Below are 23050 nucleotides of genomic sequence, written 5' to 3' on the forward strand. Positions count from 1 at the left end.
ATAATGCAACTACTTTAAAAAATGCTACAACTTTAAATCTTTTATCTGAAATCACAAATATATTTAAATAGCAGGAAATCATTACTTATTATAAAGCCTCTTTACCTTATGAATAATGTTGTTACTATTTTAGAAGAATAAACAACCCAAGTTTGAATGATTAGCTTACCTATGCTTTTAACTGCTAATACTGGTGCAAACACAGATTCAAGTAAGGGTCTCTAGGCTTACCTCTCCTAATGGGGATAGTCATTCAACATAGCACATAGCAGAGCATCTCTTTATATAATTTGGATGTTTTTCCAAATAAATTTAGCTTAGACGCCCTGTTCATATATCTTAGCCTCTATAGAGATATGCCCAGTATTTCCTGAAAGAGCAAATGCTTACCTTACCTGTTTATCACCTGTTTATCCTCCACCATGCACTATACCATGTATTTGTTCTGTTCTATGTTTCACACTGTTTTGTGCTTATTTGTTCACACGCCTATCTCATCTTTAGGATGAATACCATTGAAGGTCAGGGACTGGGTTCTATTCATGTTCAAATCCCAAGCCTATTAAATAGCTTCCAAAGCATTGCAGGGGCTCAATAAATATTTGTTAGAGATGGTAGTATGTTTTTATTTTTTGTTTTTTATAGGTCTTTATGACAGAGGAGTAGAACTTTCACAGCTCCTTTCAAATCTGCTTATATTAACTGAAGTTCAGGCTAGTTATTAATAGATTTCATGAAAGTGAACAGTAATTCCTATAAAAAATTAAGTGGCAGCAGCAATATCAAAGAGCATTTTCTATCAAAATGGTTAGTACTAGGATAAATGAAAGATTTAAAAAATAGCTGTGATACAAGAATGGGAACTGATTATTTGGAAGAACAATGCTTGGAGAAGAGGAATCTAAGTGATGCACAGAAAAGAAAGTGGTGCAGAGAAAAAGTAAAGGCTTTGGAGTCAGAAAGATCTAGGGTCAAATCCTGGACCCATCACTTAACCAACTGTGGGGCCATGAGAAGTCACTTAACTAGTCTGAGTTTTGGGTGCTTTATTTGGAAAATAGCATTAATCACTCCAACCCTCTAGAGCTATGGTGAGGATCTGAAAATAGTGCATGAAAAGAAAAGTGTCTGATATGGTGCCTGGTACTTAGTAGGGGCTCCATATAATAAGTATTGTTATGTACAAACCTTGTAAATTTAGAATAACTTTTCATAGAGTGAAATAATCAAAACTGGTAAAAGCCTTTTAAAAATGTTTACCAACTCTCACAGGATTTCTATTGAACATGTTCTCAACATCACCTATGCTATGTGCTCCCACAGAATTTACCTCATTTAAAGAGTACCTGAATTTAAAAATAAGTCATCAATGTCAAATACTTCATGTAAAAATCAATCCACCTCTAAATTTATATCATTAATATTCAGCTTATACCTAGGTGAGTTATACCTATTCCAGGAGATAATAACTAATATTAATAAATAACTTGTGAATTTTGAGAGTATTTTTCTTTTATTCTTCAAGCAAAGAACCAAATAAACAACTCAAGGGTCCAGAAGTAAATTAATTGTCTAAAGTTTTTTATTTTTACCTGATTATGATATATTTAAAATCCTCCAAACTTGAGAAAATTCTTTTCACTTTTGAAACTGTAACCTGGGACTTTCCTGGTGGCGCAGTGGCTAAGAATCCACCTGCCAATGCAGGAGACACAGGTTTGAGCCCTGGTCCGGGAAGATCCCACATGCATGGAGCAACTAAGCCTGTGTGCCACAGCTACTGAGCCTACACTCTAGAGCCTGAAAGCCACAACTACTGAGCCCGTGCGCCTAGAGCCCATGCTTCGCAACAAGAGAAGCCACCACAATGAAAAGCCCGCGTGCCGCAACGAAGAGTAGCCCCCCACCCCCGACTCGCCGCAAGCACAGTAATGAAGACCCAACGCAGCCAAAAATAAATAAATTAAAAAAAAAAAGAACTGTAACCTATGTCTGATAGTGTGGAAAGTACCACATTGAAAGGTGAACTTTTATAGATCTGCACCTAGAAGCTGTTTAGCCGATCACAACTTACTGAGACAGATTTAATGATCCCTTCATGTCTGCTCTCCTGCCTTTAAAAAAAGAGATCAAGGACAAAGAGGATGGGTGTTCAATATGTTGTTTAAATTTGAGTTTGTGCCTAGAATGTTCTATGGTGTGTTTCATTAACTCATTATTATCTAGCATCCAAATTTCACGTATAGAAATAAGCCACTAGGTACGGACATACTATTGCTAAAAGGAAATTTGCCTCTGTCACCAGTGGTGGAAATTAGGTCTTTTTAGAGGCCCTCTAATTAGAGGGCCTCTAATTAGGCCCTCTAATTTAGAGGCCTTCTATATGTCACAGAAGATGGTGTTTCCTGTTGATCAGATGCATCAACATGCAAACTGATTTCAATGAGAAAGGTAAAAGGGGTTAACAGATGAAAGACTTAATTTAAGTCTAACTGAGGCAGAGTCTGTAAATAGTAATGCTTTTAATCAAGATAAATGAAGACTGGCTAAAAGGCAGGTAGATATTGTTTAATATGACTGGCAACTTTTAACTCAATTTTCTCTGAGAATTCTTCAGGTAGTCTGCAAATAACATCTATTTTTTTTTTTTTTGCTCAAAGTGTACGAAATACAACAAAACTTTAATTATTCAGAGTGCTCAGCTGTACTTATTAATTTGATTTTTTGGTTCACTGAGACTTCACTATGAAGCCTTCTAATTTAAAACTTCTGATAGGGACTTCCCTGGTGGTGAAGTGGTTAAGAATCCACCTGCCAATGCAGGGGACATGGGTTTGAGCCCTGGCCCGGGAAGATCCCACATGCCGCGGAGCAACTAAGCCCGTGCGCTACAACTGCTGAGCCTGCGCTCTAGAGTCTCCAAGCCACAACTACTGAGCCCTCATTCCACAACTACTGAAGCCCATGTGCCTAGAGCCCGTGCTCTGCAACAAGAGAAGCCACCGCAATGAGAAGCCCGCGTACCACAACGAAGACCCAGTGCAGCCAAAAATAAATAAATAAAATAAATTTATATATATAAAAAAAAGGCTAACTAGAAATATGGGGAGTTCGATGGGGAGAAGACAGTAGAATCTCTTTCCTGAAGAAGCTTACCAATTAATTTTGTTTGTGCTCTTGGAAGCAGTAGCCATTTTCACCACCCTGGTCCTTGCTTTTGGGTTACAAATATAATAGAGATCTTTGTGGGGTTACTTGAATTTCTTCCCCTGCTCACTGAATCAATTTTCAGGTCTCATTGAGCCAATCAGCTATTTAACTATTAACTGTTCTAGGACAGTTAATAATTAACTGTAATGATTAACAAAGGACTTGTCTCTCCTTTTCACTTCAGGAATTATTTCATTTGGGAAGCCTATTTAGCACACTGATGGTAGAATATGAATATCTGATTTTTAAGAAGTAGATGGTCAACAAATATCTACACCTTTATCTCCCCAGAATAGAGAATACTGTTTGAGATGCATCATCATTGCTTTTTATAAGGCAGTGCAAATCATTAGAGCAAACCACGATATGTAATTTATGATATGACTGTACAAGCTTTTTATGTGAAACTCTGATTCTGTACCTTTCCTAATGTCAATGAAAATCCATTTTCACTAGTCTTCTTTTAAATTCCTATTAGATCTTAAACTAAAGCACATGACTTAGAGAAAAGAAATAAATATGAAGATAGGAAGCAGGAGAAGAAAAAATGTACTTCTCCAAAGTAGGAATTAACTGCTACTACAGTGAGTCCAGCATAGGTAAACACAACGGTCCTGTTTCTTGAGCAGTCATTCACTTTTTAGCCTGTGCAACCTGGCTCCTGTGCTCCTGAGAGCAGTCCCAGCCATCACGAGTCATCAAAATGCAATAGCCATGTTTTCTTTTTAATCTTTACTTTCCTCAATCTCTGACTCTATTGATACTTTTTTCCTCTTGGTGTCTAAGACACAGTATTTTCCTTCTTTTTTTTGCACGTGTGCATGCATGCTTCCTCTCTCTTTGACCACTTCCCTGATTCCTCTGCTTCCTTCTACACCATAAACCAGGTGCACTGTTAGATCTGTCTTTGGCCCTATCCTCTTCCTGCTCCGGTAATCTTGTAGTTTCATTGATTCCCTCCACATGGGTAACTTAGTCCTAAATTTTCACCAGCCAGCTAGACAGATGTCTTGGGATTTCCTACCTAGAACCCCTGGGATTTCCTACTTGAACTTCAAGTTGAATACACGTGAAGTGAAAATATCATTTCTCATTCTTTCAAGCCTACTACTTTTATGTTCTCATTCTGTTAAGAATCTCATCATCCTTCTTGTCACTCAGGAAGGCCCCAAATTCACTGTAATATTTGATCTCCTCCTCCACCACGCCCTGCCCCATTCTCACAAACTGAAAAGTTGCCAAGTCCTATTAGCTCAACTTCTTTAATATTTCTTAGATCCAACTTTTCTCTTACTCTTGGCGATTACCTCATTCACAGTCTTGTTATTTCTTGCCTTCCTTATTATAATGGCTTCTTAACTGCTCTCTGCGTTCAGCTGTTTTCTTCACCAACCCATTTAAATCACTCTGTTAAACTGATTCTATTAAAAACACCCTGCTCAAAACTTCCAGTCATTCACCAGTGATTACTGTAAAATCTACACTCCTCAGCCAGGCAGTCAAGGCCCTCAACTAATTGGTTCTAGTTATTTGTCTAATCATTTTTGTTGTTGTTGACTTGTCTTTTTCACTTTATTTTCCAGCTAATTGGCTATATTCCAAACATGCCTGGTTCTCTGGTACCTCGATACCTTTTTGTTCATGAGGTTCTTTCCCCTATGTTAATCCCTGCCATTTCCCTTGTCCAATCTCTGCTTTTATAAACCTTGCTAAACTTCGAGCTACACACACACATCATAAATGTCACAAGGGAAATTTTATAATTCCATCAGGTATAATCAATTTCTTTAATTATTTGAAAAGGCACAGGATTCTCTTTCTCTTTTTGGTTATAGGGATATCCTTATCTTTCTTATCTATCTATATTGTAAGCTCTCTAAGGGCAAACATTTATCCATTCATTCATACCTTATTGTCTATTCTTGATAGTCTCATGTGACTGCTGAGCACTTGAAATTTGGCTAGTGCAAACTGAACGTGTAATAAATATAAAATGCACACAATTTCAAGAGTTAGGATAAAAAAGTAAAATACTTCATTAATAATTCTTATATTGATAACATATTAAATAATATTTGGATATACTGGGTTAAATAAAATGTTATCAAAATTAAATTTACCTGTTTCTCTTTACCGTTTTTACACTGTGACTGCTAGAAAATTTAAATTACTCACATGTGACTCACATTATGTTTCTTTAGGATGGTGCTGCTCTACATTCTATATGAAGTACTGGGGATATGGGGATAAAAAAAATGACACTGTTCTTCAGGGAACTCATGTCTGCTTTATCAGAATGTATATCAAAGTGTCGAGCACAGTGCCTTACTCCAGTGGTTAACACCTGAATTTCACGACCAAATATGGAGCTGCAAGTGGGTGGCCTAGTCATTAAGAACTACTGATTGGACAAAGATTAGTTGTGAAAAATTCTGTAGGTCTGGAAGGCAGAAATTGGGAGTTATGGGAATTGGAAGGAGTTTCTCCATTTTTGATGCATAATAACAAATGCTAACACTTTCAAGACTTAGGTAATGTATTTATATCATGATATAAATACCCAACACTTTGGGGGAGACAAGTCAACTAGAAATGACATCTCATTACTAACATTACTGTGTATCTCAGAATCTCAGGGACTTGAGGGCATGGGGGTAGCTGCCTATGCTGATGAACTTTCTCTTTCGGTACATAGTGTAAGAAATCAATCTGCTGTTCCTCCCCTGCTGAGTATTGCAGAGACTTCTTACAGCTGAAACTCCAACTTTCACACTTTAATCAGCTAGAACCAGATAACATGCAGAATTTGAGTTCCATTTGGTTGTTTCACGAGGGTCTAAAAATCAAAAGGGAAAGAAAACAGATGTTTTTCTTCTCCATACCCAATGCATCATGAAGATACTGTTGTCCCACCAACTTGAGGTATTCCTCAATGGATTTGGTGGCAATGGTGTTCTCTCTGAAGATCAAGACATCATGCTCTCCACAACGATCCACCTCAGACATCACCAAGTCAGTCAGAAAATCCTGGTAGAATAATGTTCAGTTAGGCAGAAAGCAACTGAATAAATAATATACATTAGGAGAGACTGATGAAATATCAAACATCCTGGGAATGCTGCTTTAAAACTAAAGCTACCAGATTCATTTGAAAGAAAAAAGTCAGTCAGGATAAAATTTTAGGTGTCACCAATCCTAAGTTAAAAATTCCTTCAAAGGTTTTTCATTGCACTTTTGATATAGACTGTAGTTCTGAATGTGGCCTGCAAGTCTCTATATTTTCTGCTTTCTGTCTATCTTCCCAGCCTCATCTCATACCATTCTCTCTGTATTGCTCCAGTCTCAAGGGCCTTTTTTTTTCGGTAGGTCCTTGAATACATCAAGCCCTTTCTAATAACAATGTTGTCTATTCACCACAGAGCTTTCTGCAAATGCTGTTCTCAGTTCTGCTTCACTCCCACCCTTGCTCAGCCCTCACTGCTATGGAGTTAAGTCCTCAGATCCTTTGGATTTTAGTTTGCACATCTTTCTTCAGTGAAGCCTTCTCTTACCAACACTGCCCCTGAACTCCACTAGTCAGGTCCCCTTAATACACATTCTCACAGCACAATATAACTTTTTAAAAATCTGCACTTTTCGCAGTAATCACACATTTCCGTAATTATTTAACATCTGTTTTCCCCAGAAGACTGTGAGTCCCATGAGACCAAAGACTGTCTATTTTTATTCACCTCTATATTTCCAGCATTTAACTGCTTCTGACACATATTAGGCATTCAATATATAATTGTTACAAATTGGTCTATAGTATCAACATGACATTTCTTGAACTAAACATCTGAACTCATTTTCTAGGCTGATTATATTTGTTTGTATGTATGTATGTATGTATCCCCATCCATCCATCCATCCATTCATCCATCCATCCATCCATCCATTTATCCATCCATCCAACCATCCATAGCGAACGAAGGCATAAGGAGAAATAAAGCCCTTAAGAAACAACTGCTTCATTTCTCATCAGTCTAAGGAACCTGATTTAAAGTTCATTGTTTACTGTTCAATTTGAAAACATCCTGTATTTTGAATGTTATATATTCACTGGATATTTCAAAGTTGTTGATTTACTTTTATTTTAAAATTAAGCATTTTAAACATGAACGGGATTTATTCCAGGGTAGATCAACACTGTAAAAGAGTCGTAGACTTAGGAGTCACTACTAAAACTCTTGTGCTAAGGGTCAGGAAGAAACTTGGGGGTGATGGTAACATTCTGTATCTTGACTGCTGTGGTTTCCACGGGTGCATAATCTGTCAAAACTCACTGAGTTTTTCACTTTAAATGGGTATAGTTTATGATATGTAAATTGTACCTCAATAAAGCTGTTAAAAAATCCTACATATATCCTTGAACCTTGAGCAAATGAAGAACAGAAAGAACATATCCATACAATTTCAAAGATGAGACTCAAAATTTCAATGACACATTTTTAACACCAGAAAGCTCAAAATTATTATTAGTAAATTCAACCACCAAAATGATAATCAGTAGGAAGGCAGTTAAATAAGGGACTAAATATTGAATATTTGATATATTCTGATTTGTATCAAGAAATTTTAAAAACGCTTTATTTTATTGTTCAGTTCTACATAAATTATTCTAGCTGTGAACTCCTCTAGATCTAAAATACAATTTTACCATGACCAATTTGCATATAATATAATGGAGATTTAGCCTAGTTAAGTGAATATGCCTCACAGAGGTGATAATTACCACAGTTCAGGCTGATCAAAGACTCTATCAATTGTTACATCTGAAACTAACACATTGTAAATCAACTATACTCCAATAAAAATTAAAAAAAAGATTCTATCATTTGTTTAGTGTTCTTTATACAATTAGTATATTTCTTTCTTTTATCTTCCTGAACTTTTACTTCTATCCAGCATGAATTGAGATAAGGTTATCATGAGACAGCTAACAATTAAATAACATCCCTTGGTATTTTAATTCCAAATTTAGATGTTAATCTCATGAAGACTCTTGTTAATGACCAGCATGTTTCTGGAATACCTCCTTCTGTGACTAGCTGGGTACAGTCATGAGTTAATCTTAATTTAAAATATAGTGAGGAATAAAACCATCATACAATGCACTCCAGAACTAAAGATAAATAATCTTGAACATATTGTGGGATTATCCACCAATCCTACCATTTATTTTGTCAGACAATAAAGAGCTAGCTGCGGTATCTCTATTTCATGCAAATAAACTTTAAATAAATACTTGTTAGTCTCCATTTTACTTCTTTACTTTTATAATCTCCACTAATAAGTGGATCTAAGAACCACTAATAGGTTTCCTTCCTAATTCTTTTTTTTTTTGACCAATAGCAAAGCATATATCTCTAATTTGAATCTCCACAGTAAACATGTGTTTTTTCTTCATAAAAGGTAGGGAAGAGATTTTGGGTAATGCAACCCTCCTTTTCCACTTACCTTGGCTCTGCCAGTACTTTGAAGAATGTGCACTAAGGCACAGGCCAACTCTTCTTTATTTCTCACACTAATTACTGGTTCAAGAACAGAACACAACATGGTGTAGTTGCTGGTGACAAATTCTGCAAATTCTTTGTATTGCTCCATAGGCAGAATGGTGATAGTTTGGAAACGTGATTTAATCCGAATAGAAGGTCCTCCTGTCTTTCCTTTGTTGGGTGTAGGTGTACTCACTGGGTACCACTTTTCTACAAATTGGCGACCAGTCACACTGGCAGTAGGGATATTGACTAGCCCTACATAATTATTCTTGTCTTTTTTTTTCTTTTTTTCCACATCTTTATAAATGTGAACTGTGATGCTATGAAGAGGTGGAAGGCTGTAGAACTCAAAATGTTCACCCCAGAAAATATTGTCTGCTTTGGTCTTGCTGGTTGTACGAGCAAAGAGGGTATCATCAAGGCACAGTTCACAGAAATATTTCTTTTTAGGGGCAAGGTCCTTGGCTTCAATAATCCATAAACGGAGAACGTTTTCGGCTCGTCTGCAATTGTCCTATAAAGAAGTAACAAAGTTGTGTTTGAGAGCTGAAATCCCAGAAAGACAACATTTTCCTCTTAAAGTAGGTGATGCTATGTACTTCATTAAGGGCAGTCAAAAAATAATGAAGGGGATCGCTACCTCATTGTTCAAGATAATAGAAAGCTCTTAGAGAGCCACATACATTTTATTTTACTTGGGTTAAAAAAATATCATCCTGTAAGTTCTCATATAGCCAGTCTTGTGGCAACTGAATTAGCTTTCTGCAAATAAAACAGAGATAAGTAAGTAATTAAGAAACTTGTGTTCTAGTCCCATTTCTGTCTTGTACTAGCCTCTCACTTGGTCAAGTGACTTAACTTCTCTGAGTCCTCTTATCTAGGGGTCCCCAAACCCCAGGCCACGGACTGGTACTGGTCCGTGGCTTGTTAGGAACTGGGCCACACAGCAGGAGGTGAGCCAGTGGGCGAGCGAGCGAAGCTTCCTCTGTATTTACAGCCGCTCCTCATCGCTCACACAACAGCCTGAACTCCGCCTCCTATCAGCATTATGGTGAGTTGTATAATTATTTCACTATATATTACAATGTAATAATAATAGAAATACAGTACACAATAAATGTAATGCACTTTAATCATCCCAAACCACCCCCCGCCCCCCGCCGTCCGTGGAAAAATTGTCTTCCATGAGACTGGTCCCTGGTGCCAAAAAGGTTGGGGACCGCTGCTCTTATCCACACTGGTAAAATCATGATACTATCTGTAAGAAGATTATTTTGAGCATAAAAGGACAAAACGTATATGTGTTTAAAAGTTCTATAAAATTTAAGGTATTATTACTCTATTTACCTTCAATCAACTTACTGCTTATAGAGTTATACATTTTTTGGACATTCAAAGCCACTATTACCTTATTTGGTTGAACTGTCCTGCGAAGGTTTTCCATCCACTTATCTCTCTCTGAAGCAGAGTTACAGCTGAAGCATTTACTTCCACTTAAGTAGGTAACCTTCAACATAAAGATTAGAGATAAGGAAAAGGAAATGCAGGGCTTGGGGTCTCTATCTTCCTAGTTGTATCATGAAAGATTTAGAGATATGCTATGAACCCATATTATACTACATGGTAACCAAAATTATATTTGCTGGTTTTATGATATCTATATGTACATCCACATTCACTTTTTGTTTCGTTATCTAGTTAGCATCTACTAGAATGCAGGTATGAAGACAAAGGCCATTGAGAATTCAGCTCAGGAACCTAAAACTGGCCTACAGTTCAGAAAGAACAAAACTAAAAATCTTTAATTAAACTTAAACCTTTAAAAATTACCTGCAAATAAATATGCTCAATTCTGAGTTAATAAAAATAACTAAAAAGGGAAGAAGGTCTCTAAAACAGCTTATTTCTTGGGACTGCCTTCATTATGTTACAGAAGGTTACTACGTGAAACTGAAAAGAGTTACCAGTATTGAATTACTTTGGAACCCATTTCTCTTCTACTAGGCAACCAGTCTGATTGCCAATCATCTAATTAGGTTAGCCTGATGATTATTATCAATGTCCTTTAAAAATGAAGCATGTTGTCTCTATGCCTAGAACCTAACACCTGGCTGGGCATACAATCCGTTGAACTGAGTTCTACAAATATGGCAAAGTTCAAGTGACTTTTATACAAAAGAACACCAATAAATGACCTGTCCAAATTGCTAAAGTGGTTCACATATTAACTCAATCTCAGATTATAACCTAGTGAATCAGATCAGATGTTACATTCTGTCTAATATGGTAGCTATTAACCACATGTGGCTAGTGAGCATGTGAAATACTAGTCCAAACTGAGATGTACTGTAAGTGTAAAATATACATCAGGTTTTGAAGATTCAGTTTTTAAAAAAAGAATGTAGAAAGTTTCATTGATAATTTTTAGTTCCATGTTAGAAGTGGTAGGATTTGGGTTTAATAAAATTTAAAATTACACATGTGGCTTGCACTGTATTTCTGTTGGATAGTGCAGGTCCATAAGAAAAGGTATAAAACATCTTTCAACTTCTACAATATCTAACATAGGACTCATCACTAATAACTTTGTAAGTTTGTGCTCATTAATTAAATCATAACACTAACAAGTATATGGATGGTTTTGAAATTAAATTTGCAAATGGCCAATTGGCCATTTACTTTGGGAGGGGGAAATTACCTTATAAAAGGTGATGATGATAATTTTCTGGTGAAGGGCAATTTGTTCACTGAAGAAATTAGGCACCTGCAATGTGCCAGGGACTGGGCTAAGTGCTGGGGATTACAAAGATAGATAAGACATGGTCCCAGATCTTGAACTGCCCATGTTTTAGTTAGAAAAATTATGGTTTTAGTCAATTTCCTCAAAAGGATCATTAAAATTGGGGGGTTTGGCTTTCACGAGAAAAATAATAACATATTGTGTGATATCTTTATCAATACTAAAAAATTAAAATACTAACAATAAGTTATTATTAATCTTGTGACCTCTGCTGAGAATGCACTAAGAACCCATTTATTTATTTATTTTAAATTGGGGTATAGTTGTTTTACAATGTTGTGTTAGTTTCTGCTGTACAGCAAAGTGAATCAGCTATATGTATACATATATCCTCTCTTTTTTTGATTTCCTTCCCATTTAGGTCACCACAGAGCATTGAGTAGAAGAACTCATTTATTTTGAAAGCAGACAAGCCCAAAAGGAATGAGAAGCCATCATTAATAACTTTAATCACCAACATAATCAGATTAGCAGATTTCCAATTTTTCCCCTGTAAGTAGGTAATTTTCAGCAACTGAAAACCAGTTAAGATGATCAAATCATCAATACAGTAATGCGATCATAGGAATACTGGATAGAAAAATCTCTTTGTTGTCTAACTACTCTTCCTTTTTCCTACACTTTTCTACCTCAAAGCAGAAGTCTTGTCCAAGGATGCTGCTATGGAGTGGCTTCACTGATACGGGCTCCCCTCTACCAAGATCCAGACATTCCACTGCACTGCATGGGCTCAGCAGGGATTCATGGGAACGTGACTCTTTTAGTTTAGGCAGCCCACGAGACCTAAAAGTAGAAAGAGATATTTATGGTAGTGTAATTACTTGGCCAACAAGAAAATAAAGGTCAAATGCAATGGAGGCTTAACCAAATGTATAAATGCCTAAGAGGAAAATAAATGAGCAAATTAACAGTTAATCTGTAACAATAATAATAGGACCATATTCATGTGGCACAGATAAGCCACATACATATTTGTGTCTGTGTGTACACACTTACTTTTTTCAACAAAACACAAAAATGTACTATAATTTTACTAGTCTCAAGGGAGCTTGAAGCTCCACCACAGACACTGTTTTTATCCACATTCCTGTGTTGGAGATGGAGAAATATATATCATCTAAGGTTATCTTACACATTTTTTTATGCAAAGGTGTTATCAAAAGACATATCGTTTCTTTTACTTTTTTTTTTTTCCATGCTATAGCTTTATCCTCTATTATCAGTGACAAAATAGCAGTGACTGAACCCTCATTCTGTTTCCTTCTGCTTTGGCAGAATAAACATACATACACAAACCCAGAATCAAAGCCAAACTTTTCAGCACAAGACCCTGCTTTTCCAAAGGTCTGATTTCCATCTCTATATGGAATTCTTTTCTGGCAAGCTTTTGGTTCTATCTATGCTTTACTGTACAAATATGAATAAAGAGTAAAATGCCTTGAAGAAACTTCCCACCCTCAAAAGAAATGTTCAAACTAGAAGAACAGACCTTTGTCAACACTGTTCAGGCATTCTGGTTGATTCTGTCCCCTAGTTGTTTAAAAAGGAATGCGGGGAAGCATGACTCTTGTCACTACAGGAGCTAGTACTTCACTGCCTTCCCCTTGGAAGAATCAATGAAGCCAAACAATATAAAACACAATATTCTTGAATCCAGAACTGGGTAGCTATGCAGTTTTACTCAATAATTATAGTATTTATTGACTGAAACACCCAGAGTTAAATACATATATTTCAAGCAGAAGTACCTAGTAATGGGGATAAAAAGAAATGCCTTGTGGAAAGACATTTGTTTTTGTAAAACACATTAAATAAGCAGCTTCATTCATTTCCTTGAAATAACCATGTTAACTTAAAAAGGAACCAAAATACTTAATGCCAGAGTAGCTTTCAGTTAAATTATAAAGTAATGAGATATAGGAGACTAGCACGAAAGGCTGCTCTTTCCCTTCTGTTTCCATTCTAACACTGTTTAATCAAACTCCATACAGTAAAAAACATCTTAAGCAATAGGACCTTAGTCCATTCTTCTTTCCACACACAAAAATGTGTGTTCTAATGTTCAGCAATCTTTTTATGGTCAAAATTCAATAATTATATTTACCATTGATAATACAAAGGATGCACAAAAGCCACCTAATGTTTTGTACCTAAAAATATAACAATGTAATGGCTCCACATTTATTTCCTTTTGTTCTACTGGATAAGACAATGACATGTTATATACTGTCAACAGAGCATATCAACTATAAATAACTAAATGCAAAAACAAATTTTAATGTAATTACCATACAAACTTTCCCAATATGCTTCATAGGAAGCCTGGTTGAGGCAACAGGATACTGTAATCTTTTCTAAATACATGAAACAACAGTTCCAGCCCGTTTTTCCCAGGAGGAGTTGCTTGTAGGGGAAAAGGCTATCCTGCTCTGGGAGTGAGTCTCTCAACAGGGAAGATGAAGGCATATTTAAAATAGGAGGTACAAAATAAGGCTTACTTTTTTGTTTTAAATTCTTTAGGAAAATATTCTAAAACATAAATTAATTTTATCTCAAACCAAATAAATGTCTACCTACATGAAGCAACTGTACAGCCATCTTACAGTGCACCCCAAAATCATAGCGGTGCCACATGTCATGGTACAGCAAATCATTTTCTGAACTACATCTCAGAAAACAACTCTGTGTTTAGAAGACAAGAACCAATAGAAGATGGTTTCCCCGGCTGCCTTTAGTTACTGATAACATCTCTGGATAAATGTTTTCCAGGTGTAATTTCAAGTCTTCAGTAGAAGCAGAACAGAAACACATATTACAGAACATGAAGTCATCTTCCAAATAGGCTGCAGGACAGGTAATATTCTTCTTCTCTTCCTCAGGCTGCATCCAGCCCCTCAGGTAACAGAAACAAGGTTCCTGGGCTCTAGGCTGGGCCTGTTGCCATGGTGCTACACCTATAAGGAGATTAGAGCCAAAAGCAGCTGGGAGAAGCTGCAGCTTGAAGGACTCAAGGAGCATGCTCTGCAAATGTAACCATTTTAAGACAGAAAGGAAAGAAAAGCGAGGCTCCACCCATTTCCATGAACAATTTTGGAGTCAAAAGCTGTAGGAAAAAAACTGAGGCAACTCTGGGGGTGGAGGAGAATCTCTTAACTGTGCTAGAGAACGAAGCTGCGAAGCTTTAGATGTTTCCTAGATGATCCCCAGCCCGCTACTAAAAGGTATTTGCCACATCCCACCTTGCAAGTACAATCTTTCTCTCACATCCGTTTTATTTCCTTTGCAGTTCTTATCCTAGTTTAATGTTTCTAGGTACTATTTTCATTAACTTATCTGAGTTACATTTTTTTTTCTTTTGGAGAGAGTTGGATAATTTTATTCACTGTATTTCCAGTGCTGAACAAATGTCATTTTGACATTTGTTGATATCTGTTTATGGCTGTATCTGGAAGGTTTAACTTCCAAATACAGCCATAAACAGATATCATAACCAAGCCACCTGGAATTAGAATTCAAAATTCTTCCTGGTTACAGAAATTTCAGCTGTTAATATGTATAGTTCAGGGTCTCCTATTGTTCAGCATTTATGTATGTTTGTGTGTATATACACACCTACGCCCATGAACTGAACACCAAAGTTGCTAATATGTGCAACATTGCTAATGAATAAATAAGCAAGCCCTTCCTGTATTGGGAAGAAAGTGTCTTGGAGAAGACAGAAGTAATTCCCAGAGAAGCAGGATTACAGTAAACAGGAAGATCAAGCAGCCTGGGAGTGGCAGCGGTGGGGAGGCATTATCTGTGCAAATATTTCTATATAATAGCATTAGTAAGCCCAAGTCCCCTCTAAGCATGTTTACCTCCTCCTGTACCTTCCTATGAGTTGATTTTTCTTAGATCTGCTAATTAGAGTTTTAGCAGCTCTGTATGGCACTACAGTTTACTTCTCTAATGGAAAGCGGAATGTGGATTTATTGAGAGAAAAACAGGAGTTTAAAACGACGCTTCCCAGTCCAATCTGACAATGGCCATCAAGGAACCTAACCTCAAAAGTGGACGTTGTGAATCCCTTGACTACTGGTTCTCTTCCCAACCCCTGCACCCCTACTCCCCAACCCCCATCATCCCAAACACCATGGAATAATTCAGGGCTCAATGTGATAGTTAAGGGTTAAAAATCTAATTGCTTTGCTGATGAAGATTACCTGCTGCTTCTGACCTATTTAAGAGAGAAACTACAAGGCAGGAATAGCTTTCTATTACCCACTACAGTGAATTAATATTATATTGCTTTAACCCACATCACTATCTGAAATCAATCTTACAAGACAAAAGTGAAGGGGTTGGGGGTGAGGAGCCAACACACACACCACTGGATTCACTGAAGAAAAAAAGGAGTCAAAGAACTCTGATTAGTGCAATGTTAAGTAAAACAGCTGGATTTTTCCCAGCTCAACCATCCAATTTTTTAAAAAGCATACTTCCCCCAAAGCACCAGTGGTGCTTGGATGTGCTAGCTCAATCTGCCACATCTTTACAGATTCAGTTCCAAATGTGGGAAACTTTTAATTAAAAATATAACTGAAAAAAATGCTTATTGCCACACAAAATCCTGTACTCCAGTGCAGGTGAATTTCTGCTTGGCGTGCCAGTTATGATTCTAGACTGCTTTGCTGAGTTCTTGGAAAGACAGCTCAGCCATAAACTGAGTACAGCAATATACGTTTGTATTCACCAGTATGTGTTCCTAAGGCACTTTACCTTGTTTGAAAATTTCCCAGGTAGAAATTAATAATATTCAGTATCCTAATACTCTACCAATAAACTTACAAAGGGTCTAATCAGTTTTTTAAAAGTTGCACCTGAGCTTTCACTTTGGGAAAAAGGCAGCTTTACTTGCTCCCCAGATTTTATTGTTCTTCAACCTCGTATCTGTGAAACTATCCAACTGATGTTTTCTGTTTGAAAGAGCAGATCCTTTCCTATAGTACTGAATATAAAGCTTTTCCTACCTGGATTAAAAAAAAAAAAGAAAAGAAAGAAATTAGAGCTCATTCATCAGAGTTCTGCTTGTGTGCTTAAAAAAAATGTGCCCCCGAGGATCCTGACAGCCCTAGCTGCACTGATTTACCTGCTGCAGTTAAAGCCAGTCCCTACTGCCTATACTACTCACTGGTTTTTATGTTTACTTAAAAAAATACCATACAACCACTCACACAAAAAGCTATTATGGGGCTTCCCTGGTGGCGCAGTGGTTGAGAGTCCGCCTGCCGATGCAGGGGACACGGGTTTGTGCCCCGGTCCAGGAAGATCCCACATGCTGCGGAGCTGCTGGGCCCGTGAGCCATGGCCGCTGAGCCTGCGCGTCCGGAGCCTGTGCTCCGCAACAGGAGAGGCCACAACAGTGAGAGGCCCGCGTACCGCAAAAAAAAAAAAAAAAAAAAAAAAAATGCTATTATGAAAACGTAACGTGTACTGCTGATCTTCCTTCTCTTTGTTCTCAGCCTCTGTTCTGACAGGATAGTCTAATGAACCCAGCTGCTAATGGTAAAGAAGGATGTTTGTCAGTCTGAGTTTTCACTTAAACTCATGGTAAGGAAATTTATCATCACGGTCAAAAACGACATTCAACCTATTTTTGGTACATATACATGTATACAGACAATTAAGACAAGCACAGAATGAAGACAAGATTATAAATATTAAAACATGTTCTGAAGGGCAGAAAACTCAACCAGCCTCCAATATGACAGGCACTAGGGAACAATCTCCTTACAGAAACTGTACCATATTGTAACACACCTTTTTTTGTTCTTAAATTGCAAATGGAATAAAATCTACTAGTGCCTATTAAACAAATTCAATGTAAACACAACTATACTGAATTAAAAAAAAAACCATGAAACTAAACCAAACCACACTCATAAACCACTCAATTAACATACTTACTAGTGTAAGAGTGAGTGGAAAGATTAGGTTTTTTTTTTTTTCTGAATTTAGGCTTTCAGCCTCATCGTTACCGTAAAATTAAGTATGGGTGAAAAGAGGGTAAGCAAGTTAGAGGGAATTCCCTGGTGGTCCAGTGGTTAAGACTCTGTGCTTTCACTGCCAAGGGAATGAGTTCAATTCCTGGTCAGGGAACTAAGATCCCACAAGCCGTGCCGTGAGGCCAAAAAAAAAAAAAAAAAGAAGTTAGACACGGATGAAGTTCAATGACACTTACTTCTAATCATCCCTAAATTCATGACTATTTGCTTTCCCATTAGTTTCAGCCATTATTTGGTTGAATAAATGAATATATGTATGAATCCATCTATCCATTCAATAGTTACTTTGTGTACATTATGTGCCAGGCACTATACTAGATACCGACGCAAGGAAACAAAGGTGAAGAAGAAAGACAAGGTCCTTGTACTCACACACAGTTTATAATCTAGTGAGTTAAAAATCTATTATAATACAATGGGATAAGATCTAGGAAAAAGGATGCAATAGTGGCTCTGTGGGCACTTAGTAGGGGTCCTGGATCTTCAGCTGGGGATTCAAAGAAAGTTTCTTGGAGTTAAAAGTAATGTGAAGTTGTGAACTAAAGGATGGAGTGGAATTAGCTCTATGAGGATGTGGAGGTACTGAGCATTCTAGAGGGAATGGCCAGCATGTGAGAAGGCCTGTAGTGAGAACATACAAATCTGGGGTGTTTGAGGAACTGAAAAGAATTCAGCAGTGTGGCTCTGGTGCAGTGTGGATGTGTGTTGGGGCTGAGAGAAGAGGCATGGGGAATAATGAGGCTTGAGAGATACCATGATGGGACCCGTAGTAACGTGGGTGTTCCAATTTGATCACAAGGCCAGTGGATGGACATAGAAAGGTTGTGGGTGGTGGAAGGTGAATGACATGATCAGATGTGTGCCTTGGCAAGAGTATACTTTGGCTAAAAAGTGGAGAAAGAGAGGGGTACACAGAGGAGAGAGAAATAATGAAAGACTTAGAGACTGGTTCATAGGTTATGATAGTAACCTGAGTAAAGATCACAAACTAGATCAGCAGAAATACAGAAGTGGATGGATTTGGGGGTAATTAGGCAGTAAATAGGCCTTAATGACTGCAATGCTGGAGGCATCAGGGAGAGGGTAGAGTCAAGGTTGAGCCACTGGGTAGAAAGATGGTAATGTCCTTTACAGAGATGGGAAGTGAGGGGCAATGTTGGTTGAACCAAGGGGGGAAATAAAATCAAGTTTAGTACAAGTTTGAGGTTCCTATGGGAGTAGATGTTTGCCGCAGACTGAATGTCTCACCCCAAAATGTATGTTGAAATGCTAACCTCCAATGTGATTGTATCAGGAAGTGTGACCTTTGGGAGGTGATCAGGTCAGGGGGGTGGAGCCCTCATGAAGGGGATTAATGCCTTTATAAAATAGACCCCAAAGAGATCCATCACCCATTCCGCCATCTGAGGACACAGAGAAAAGGAAGCCTTTTGAACCAAGAAGCAGGTTCCTACCACACACTGAATCTGCCAGAACCTTGATCTTGGACTTCCTAGCCTCCAGGACTGTGAGAAATAAATTTCTGTTGATTATAAGCTATCTAGTCTATGATGTTTTATTACTGTAGTCTCAACAGACTAAGACAATGTGAATACTGAAATAGAACATGTAGACTGAGAAATGCTAACATTTAAATCTACAAAACTGACAGAAGAGACTGAAGAATCTGAAAGACAGAAGGAAAACCAGGAGACTCAAGTATCATAAAAGCCCAGGGAAGAGAACTCTTAAAAGGATGGTTGTCCATTACTGTAGAAGATAGAGTGTGTTAAAATATTAACAGTAGCCACTGGGTATATGAACTGAGAGATAATTGGAGATAACTGTAGCAGTTTCAGTGAAATGACGAGGACAAAAATGAGACTCCAGACAGTTGAGAAAATGAATGGGATATGAGAAAGTGGAGACTAACTCATAAAGTCTGATGGTGAAGGGGTGACAACTGGGAAACAGCTACAGGGAGGCATGAGGTTGAAATGGGGTTGAAGGAGGTATTCTCTAATTATTTTTTCCCCTTAAATAATAAAGTAATAAATGCTTTCGGTAATAAATGCCAAGAGCTCAGAAGGACAGAAGGTGAAAAATAAGGGTACCTCCCTCAATCTCCTACGGAAAATACTATTAATGATTTTTGTGACCCCTCCAGAAATTTTTTGTACACAGACAACCAAATATTATACATATACATATATGTGTGTGTATGTGTATGTGTATATGTATGTATACACATACAAATGAGATTCTACCATACTTTTTTTCCTTAAGAGTATATTTTGGAATTTTGTCTACACTGGAACATATAGATATAAATTGCCGCTTTTTAATGATCACTCTGAATTCCCTTATATGGGTCTATAGAAGTTTAACCAATCCTTGATGACCATCTAAGTCTCTTTTCTTTTCTCTTTTTTTTTGTTGATCACCACCAAGGTTCAAAAAGTATCTTAGTACATATACCTTGAAGCACATGTGCACGTATTCATGCTTTAAATTTCCAGGTGTGAAACTGCTAGATCAAAGGGCACATACATTTAAAGTTTTGATATTGCTAATTTATCCTCCATAATAGATGGCATCAATTTAAAGTCCTACCAATAGTGCATGTTTCTATACACTATCACCAAAATGAGATATGGCTACACTTCAAACATCTTTGCCAGTATAATTGGTAAAAAAGGGTATTTCATTTCTATACTATTGCTTTAGTATGAATTTCTTTAGTTATGAGGTTGAGAACATTTAAACATGTATATTGGCAATCTCAGTTCTCTTTTCTGTGAATTATGAACTGTTATTTCATGTTCTTAAACCATTTTTCTAATTGTTTAACAACTGATATGTATTGATAAATATTACGTAAATTAAGTAAATTAGTACTTTTTCTGTCATATTTGTAATTATTTTCCCCAGTTTATGCTTAGAAAAGGTTCTTCCATTCCAAGAGCATAAGAAATCCAGCTATATTTTCTTTTACTGATTCTATTTTAATTTTTCATCCAAACCACTTGGATTTGGAGGGAAGGGAAGATGATAGGAGCATAGTAGGGAGTTTGCTTTATATTTTACCAAATCGTGAAAATATAATGACCATAAATTGACTCACTGATTATTACTGCATAGTATTCTACTCTTATTAAGAGTTGTTGTTTGGGGCTTCCCTGGTGGCACAGTGGTTGAGAGTCCGCCTGCTGTTGCAGGGGACACGGGTTCGTGCCCCAGTCCGGGAAGATCCCACGTGCCGCGGAGTGGCTGGGCCCGTGAGCCATGGCCGCTGAGCCTGCGTGTCCGGAGCCTGTGCTCCGCAATGGGAGAGGCCACAACAGTGAGAGGCCCGCGTACGGGAAAAAAAAAAAAAAGTTGTTTGAATATGTTTGTGTGTATATATATGTGTATGCATGACTTTTCCGTTTGATCTTTCCTTCTTTCTCAATCATTTTCTCAGCAGGTTAGGCTTCCTATCAACACATGCAACAAAGAGGATAATGGAAAAGGCAATCAACTTGGACTCAAAAGCCCTACGTATTCATGTCAGCTCAAATCACTCACTAGCCATGTGATGTGGAACAAATAATTTATTCCTTCTAAATCTTAGTTATCTCATTTGTAAAATGTGGATAATGATTTCTGTTCCTATACCTCCCACAGTTATTGTGAAAATCAAACACAATCATCTATGATTTTACAAATATCTCATAAACTACAGTACCATACAAATGGGACTATCATTGCAAACATAGTTTTTCAAAGTGATATGACAAGCATTAGTTCATTTTATGTAAACTATTAGGTTAGGATAGCTATTCTCAAATATATTCCTTGCTGGAAGAATATGAAGATAGAAGGTATAAATGTATGGAAATAATTTTTTTCTATTAAGATAAAGCATTCTGATGAATTTAAAATGCTATCATGACATAATTAGAAACTTCAATTGTATTTTAGTTCACAAAACTAAGGGCTCCTTAACTGGTCCATATCAGTAAACACTGGTAAGGGAAACTATAATCTAGTTTCAATTAATCAATACAGCTAGGCTGTATTGATTAATTAATGGCCTGGAATCCAATAATTTCTGAGAAGTTGTCATTCTATCCAAGTACACCAGAGTGAAGGAGATTCTTCACCTCTATTATCTGGAATTTGTTTGGATTCTTCCCTTTTGTTTCAGGCCAAGAAATTAAGTTCCTTAATAGGACAGGCAGGTGGTAGGGGGTGGGGATACAAAGATTGTACACTTGTGGAGCTTCCCATCTGCTGCAGTAAGCAGAAACATGAAAAAATAAATTCAATAGAAAGCAGTCAGTCCTATAATAAGGTGTATACAGTTGGCCATGGGTGGGTAGGGTATATGAGGCAGATGCTTAGTCTAGAATGATGCACAGGAAGAACAAGGAAAAGAAGTCAGGGAGCATATGACTCCTGACTTGGGTACTGCTGCATATCAAAGGACACGGTGTAGGAATAGGATATGGTATTTGGGATAGAGAGGGCAGCAAGATTAAAAGTAGAGAAATATGAAACAGTTTAGTAAGTAAATGATGGACTTCTGGTAGGAGTGGTAGGAGACAATGCTGAGAGTTAGGGAATGGACAGAGCCATGTTCCATTTTGTATGTTATGCTCAAGACTGTAGATTAGTAAAAGTATTATATACATATGTGATGAGATATTAAAATTGAAGTTTCAAATTGAGACTCTAAGGTAAAACAGGTGCATGCTGCAGTGAAGTACCAAACTGTAGAATCTACAAAGGAAATGTTTTGGAACCTATTCCATTACCTTGAACCTTTCAGTCAGAGCAGGACTATAAAAAGTGGTGACAGTATGGAGAAGGGAAAGGATTTTGTGAGAGATTATTTTTGGAGAAAGCTGTGAGGCTCATCCCTCCCATCCCCCCCTCCCCCCAACACACACAAGGGATATTGGTAGGGAATGCCTACAAGGTGGAGTTTGATTTTATCTGGGAAATCTAGAGGATGAGAAATGACTAACTGTTGGTAGCACAGCCCAAGTTGATACTTTTGGATTAGGCTGCACTCCTAGAGGTTTGTCAGGGCAAAGGATGTGTGAATATTTCCTGTAGACCAGAGGACTGGAAGGGTGAAGACTAGACAGCAAAAATTCCTTCCTAGAAACTGTGGAAGGAGTTGCAAGTGAACACCTAGAATAGAAATGTACCCAGGAAACTCAAAAGAACCATAGATGAGAGTTCCTCAAAGATGAGACATTTCTGAAGAATTCTTCAAAGTACCTCATGATAGAAGAGTCAGCTTTAAACATCTGCCAGACTCAGAGAGCATTATGGAAGGCTAAGATAGTACTAAAACTTTTCTTATTACCTTTCCCCTCCTTTCTGTCTCTCCCCTTGCCCCAAATCTGGAGGGCACCTAAAACCACGGGTAGTTAAGCTGGATGTGAAGAGTAGATGCGAAGAGAGAAGTAAGTAGTTTATAA

At 37.4% G+C, this 23050-nt stretch overlaps 1 protein-coding gene across 4 annotated transcripts in view; it reads right to left on the reverse strand.

Annotated features, from left to right (window-relative positions):
- Positions 1 to 23050, reverse strand: part of RASAL2 (RAS protein activator like 2) — a 379074-nt gene that overhangs the window by 29114 nt on the left and 326910 nt on the right. For all 4 annotated transcript variants that reach the window (XM_060132692.1, XM_060132664.1, XM_060132683.1 and 1 more), the window contains exons 6-9: positions 12180 to 12333; positions 10159 to 10257; positions 8710 to 9264; positions 6093 to 6237 (exon numbers count right to left, since the gene is read on the reverse strand). In XM_060132692.1, coding sequence (XP_059988675.1) covers positions 6093 to 6237; positions 8710 to 9264; positions 10159 to 10257; positions 12180 to 12333 — 953 coding nt within the window. The remainder of the gene's footprint in view (positions 1 to 6092; positions 6238 to 8709; positions 9265 to 10158; positions 10258 to 12179; positions 12334 to 23050) is intronic.

This window comes from Lagenorhynchus albirostris, chromosome 2 (genome assembly GCF_949774975.1).
Source record: "Lagenorhynchus albirostris chromosome 2, mLagAlb1.1, whole genome shotgun sequence".
In the NCBI taxonomy this organism is placed as follows: Eukaryota; Metazoa; Chordata; class Mammalia; order Artiodactyla; family Delphinidae; genus Lagenorhynchus; species Lagenorhynchus albirostris.